The following is a 5,316-nucleotide window of genomic DNA, read 5'->3' on the forward strand; positions in this document are numbered from 1 at the left end:
AAGTTCCTGCTGCCCTTGTTTTCTTCCAGATGATGACTGCTGAGGCAGGATAAATAGAAATAGTGCGTCCTACATGCAGTGGCAGCTTTATCAAGAAATAGTTATGTTTTAAAGAATGTTGTTGACACAATTGCTTCCTGTTCCTTGTTTTCCCCAGACTATGCTGACAACCATATCAATGAGTGCTATCGCCACAAACGGTGTTGTCCCAGGTATGTGGAGTTCACAGACTTCTCATTCGTGGTTTTAAAAAACCTCCAACAACTAAAAAGCTGCTGTAAGCTGTTAATGTGGTTTTATTCCAGAGAACATTGCTTGAGCCAGGATACAAAGCTTGAATTCATCTTTAGTATTTCCTCTTAGTACCCACTAGGCTGAAGATTAATTTATTTGGTTTTTACCTGTATGCTAATAAAAAGATATTTCAGTTGAACCCCCCCAAAAGCAAGTACACAGTGTTTCATTTTGTTGTGTTCTTGTTGTGAGTATTTTACAGCTTATAACAATAAATAAATGACAATTTTTCTCTCATTTTCTTGTTTTACAGCTGGTGGCTCCTACTTCATGATATCCAGGTCATTAGGCCCAGAGTTTGGTGGAGCCGTAGGGCTCTGCTTTTATCTGGGAACAACGTTTGCAGGAGCGATGTATATCCTTGGTGCCATTGAGATTTTATTGGTGAGTAGTACCGGAGCTGTGCTGCTTTTAAGACAGATACTAGCATATGGAAAATCCCCTGTGTTTCTTGTTCCCATGTCTGTATGCACGTTTACAGGTGGAGACCAAAAGGGCTCCAGTTTCTCAGTGTCCGGTTCTGTACCTCTAGCACTTCCCTTGGGAAGCTGCACACTCTGGGTATCCAGAGTGGAAGCTCTTCTGAGAACTAAACGGGAAGTATGGCTTAAGCAGCGAGACATGCTCATCATGGATGAAGCTGCCTCAGTTGTGCCACCAAAATGGAATGGGCCGTTACCCCTTCGCTTTTCTTATAAACCGAAGATTCCTTCTGAATCTTGAGCATGTTGCAAATCGGAAAGTGATTTCAATTTCTTGTCTAGGTACAAGATCACTATAGCAATACAGACACGGTTCTGTCCCCGTGTTACTTCAGCTTGCTTTCTTCTTGTTTCAGACATACATTGTGCCACAAGCAGCAATTTTTCATCCCTCTGGTGCCCACGATGCGTCCAGCACTATGCTAAACAACATGAGGGTGTATGGGACGGTATTCCTCATCCTGATGGCGGTGGTGGTCTTTGTGGGCGTGAAATACGTTAACAAATTTGCTTCCCTCTTCTTGGCCTGCGTAGTAATATCCATCCTGTCCATTTATGCTGGAGCTATCAAGTCCATCTTTGATCCACCTGAATTTCCGTGAGTACTGTTTCTGGAAGGTGGGGTCCAATGGAAATCATTTAAAAGTTGTCACAGCTAATACCTTGTCACAGCTGCCTTTTTTGGGAGCTACTTTGGATTCTTTTTAGCTGTATATAGTGGCAGCGATAGTCGCCTGCATGCAGAGTTCATAGAGCAGATGTTTCTTGGGCTCACTGAGTTCATGATTACAGTCTTGAGCTATTTTGGCAGAGTGAAGCCTCGTGGTGAGTAAACATTGATGGAGGCTGACATCTTCCTGCAAAGACAATCCAGTATCTTTGCCTACAGCTGCTGAGTTATATTTTAGCAATAAGTTTGCTAGGCTGTTCACAGGAAGCAGTTTGGCAGGTCCATTTTCCCCAGGCCAGTCAGACATGATGTACTGCCTTTGTGGCTGGAAACGGTGGAGGTGAGATGCAGCTGCTGAGAAGTAGGGCATCCCTTTGGAATGCAGGAGATGTGGTGGGGGGGCTGTGCTGAGGCTCCCGGCAAACTTCCTCTTGGTCTGACGGCAGACGAGTCTGCCCCGTGAGTCGCTCCGCTCTGAAAGCGACACGTGTTGGCAGCTAAACATGTAATAGGGCTTCCTGAACTCAGAGCCAGAGCAGCAGTGATGTGGATCCATGTGTTTTCCCAGACGTGCCAACAGTATTTCCTGATGCCACGGGCAAGAGATGAATGGGGTGGAAATAGAGGAGTTGAGTCTGCCTAATTAGTCTCATCTTAAAATGTTGTGACCATAACTAAGTACTGGTAACCCTCAAGTGCACCCTTTAGATACTTAGGGCCCAGTGATTATAGTGTTTTACAACAGTGGCAGGCTTACAGCAGTAAAAATAGAACAGTGTCTCCACCTCCCCCTCATTATCTCTCGGATTGTTCTTGATGTTCTCCCTAGCTTTCTTCTTCGGGCTGGATTCCTTTTGTTTTTGCTGAAGAAACTAGATATTATTTATTTTTCCTTCTGGAGGGGAAGGGCTTCTCCACAGTTCTGGTTCACAGACCTGCAGTCCCAACAAAAACGGCCCCAGCAATTCCACTTCCCTGGTTTTAGGAATTGAAAAGACCTGTGAAACAAGGAAACTTACTAAAATGGAAGAAACTTTTCTTTTTTTTTTCCTGTGGATGTTTTCTGGCACTGGGAAGAGAAGCTGAATGAACTTTTAGTAGCAGCAAGCTGTTACCTTATATCATGGTCTTGTGGAGAAGTGGATTAAAAATTTTCAGTGCTGGCATAAGCTGCGTTTGTGGTTAGGCGAAACACAACCGGCGCTGAAGGATTTTAGCAGTTAGGTGTAGTGTCTTTGCATGTTGTGATTGACGTGTACGTTCCTAATTCTGAAGCTCAAATGTCAGAGGTCATTTGGGTGCTCCTACAGAGAAACTGGGATACTGCAATTCCGAGTACCTTCAGATATTCTAAATAGCCAGTAATTGGAATGCTGGGGTTCTTCAGATCTCTTCCATCCCAGTACTTCGGTTTAACTGGGGGAAAAAACCAAAGTCGCTTAATCTTTCCCTTTGACTGTTCAAGGTAAATGTGCCAAATTCCATAATGACACTGATGGAGCCTTTCATACCTCTCCCCAACTTATTGGAAAAGTAGCTTTATACTTCTGACTCCTAAAGGAAACGGATGCACAGTCTTTGTCCTGCTACTACCATCTTCTGAAGCTGAGAAATGATGTAGCAAACTAGGGCCGCTTGAAGTTCCCATGCTAGGCAAGAAGAATTGTGGGGAAGGGCGGATTTCACTTTCCTGGTACCGTATAATAACTCTGGTTTCCATGTTTCCCTTCCAGGATTTGCATGTTGGGCAACAGGACTTTGTCAAGAGATCAGTTTGATGTTTGTGCCAAAACCATTGTCAAGGATAACATTACTGTGGCATCGAAGCTTTGGGAGCTTTTCTGCCACACTACGAACTTAACCACTGAGAACTGTGATGAGTATTTCCTAATGAACAATGTCTCCCAGATAGCAGGAATTCCAGGAGCTGCCAGTGGCATTCTAAAAGGTATGACAGAATGGTTTTTTTTTTCTCTTCAAGAGGAGGCATGCTGAGCAGTTGAAATGGGTTGAACTTAATCCTGCTGGTTAAGAAGGAGGGTCGGAAGAAAGGTAATTACAGTGAAGAAAATTACCTTCCGTGAAGAGAACCAACTCTTGCAATCTTCAAAAGGAGTAGATGGCCCTTTTGTCCTGATGCAGTACTCATCTGCTGCAAAATTGATTAAATTTGCCTTGTACATCTCATAATTTCAGCAGAACGACAGCTGTAATTGTGAGCTACGCTAACACGAGGAAGTTGTTAAAGGTTTTCAGAACTCTGTAGCTCTGACTGTCCATTTAGGTTAAGATTATGTCCTGAAAGGTGAGAGTACTTGTCTAAAAACAGCAGGCCTCCTTCTTTGCCCGCTCCTATTACAGCACTGTAGAGAAGTGTTCATTATGGAATGAGCTCCCGAGGACATCTGCTTCGTGCAGGTGCTCAGTGCCCGAGGTCCCATCTGCACAGGAACCCGTGGTCTGGGTTCTAAAATGGACTTGGCATTTATGAGTGAAATTTCAAATGCCAACCGTCTGCACAGGAACCAGTGGTCTGGGTTCTAAAATGGACTCGGCATTTATGAGTGAAATTTCAAATGCCAACCGTGTAATTCTGTCCTTCCCCCGCTGTCTGAAGAAGAGAACTGTGTGCATCCAGACAGCTGGTCAGCACTCACACCCCGCTCACTGTGGGTCCTGTGAGCTGCTGAGTGTGGGCGTGGTGGGTCACTTAAAACATCCAATCTCTTCCTTGGGGTTAAAATAGGGATGAAGTTAGAAGAGTGTTAGGTTTAGTGACATTAAAGGATAAAAAGTGCTTATAGTGCTGTAGGCTGCTCATACATATCTCTGGGGTTTGTTACAGATTCCCTTGAAAGCACGTGATTTAACTTGTCTTTCCTGTAACTTGTCTATGTCTTGAGTTGATCACTGAGTCGCATGAATTGAATTGTAGACTGTTACAGTGAGAACAGGTTTGAACTGAAACATGCTCTTCTTTTCTGTGGTGTGATGATAACTTTGCAGACAACTTATGGAGCAATTATTTGGAGAAGGGAGAGATCCTGGAGAAAGCCCATCACCCGTCTGTTGATGTAGCAGGCCAGAAGAACAACCTTCATCTGTATGTGCTTTCAGATATAGCTACTTCATTCATGGTGCTGGTTGGCATCTTCTTCCCTTCCGTGACCGGTGAGAATACTGGTGAGGGGCATCGTGAGCCTCCGAGCTTTCTTCTCTCCCATGATCTTACATCCACAATGTATTTCCAGGTATCATGGCTGGTTCAAACAGATCAGGGGACCTCAAAGACGCACAGAAATCCATTCCTGTTGGCACCATCCTTGCTATTGTCACCACATCACTAGTCTGTATCCTTTCAGAATCGGTAGAGTCCTGGCACGTTGTAGGTGACTGAGGGGAAAGACTGTGTGTCTGATCTGTGGAACTGCTTTTGGGTGACTAAATGATCAGTGTGGCTCTGATCAGTGGGCAAAAACCCCCAGAAAACAGTCCTGGAGCTGAAAGCGTCAGAATTATTATCCTGTTATTTTCCATCCCCTGTTTTGTTTTGGTTTTGAATTTCCGTTGCTTTGCTTTGCTCTCTGCTGGTCTGTAGCTTCACAGGCTGGTGGAATATGGATATCTATTTTTTTTAGGATCAATGGACCATTAAGATGAGGGAAGGCTTTAAACAGGAGAGATCAGAAATTTCAGTTCCTTAAAAATAATGATAATTTAAAAAGCCTTTTAGTTGGAGTGACATTAAGGAGAACAGGCTTCCTTGAATGTTCTAGGGCAAAATAAACTGAAGTTAGAGGTTAGACTAGATGTTCCCCTAGTGATTTTGTGTTTGCGGGGCGGCCAGGGCCGGGGGGGAGCGGGGCGGGG

The 5,316-nt window shown here is 44.2% G+C and overlaps 1 protein-coding gene across 1 annotated transcript in view; it reads left to right on the forward strand.

The window, feature by feature from the left end:
* SLC12A4 (solute carrier family 12 (potassium/chloride transporter), member 4) overlaps positions 1-5,316 on the forward strand; it is a 33,267-nt gene that overhangs the window by 12,932 nt on the left and 15,019 nt on the right. Inside the window, exons 5-10 of the mRNA XM_010133231.1 lie at positions 158-212; positions 548-678; positions 1,133-1,374; positions 3,180-3,394; positions 4,453-4,617; positions 4,698-4,796. Of these exons, the coding sequence (XP_010131533.1) occupies positions 158-212; positions 548-678; positions 1,133-1,374; positions 3,180-3,394; positions 4,453-4,617; positions 4,698-4,796 (907 nt within the window). The remainder of the gene's footprint in view (positions 1-157; positions 213-547; positions 679-1,132; positions 1,375-3,179; positions 3,395-4,452; positions 4,618-4,697; positions 4,797-5,316) is intronic.

The sequence above is a fragment of the Buceros rhinoceros genome, unplaced genomic scaffold (genome assembly GCF_000710305.1).
Source record: "Buceros rhinoceros silvestris isolate BGI_N320 unplaced genomic scaffold, ASM71030v1 scaffold5653, whole genome shotgun sequence".
In the NCBI taxonomy this organism is placed as follows: domain Eukaryota; kingdom Metazoa; phylum Chordata; class Aves; order Bucerotiformes; family Bucerotidae; genus Buceros; species Buceros rhinoceros.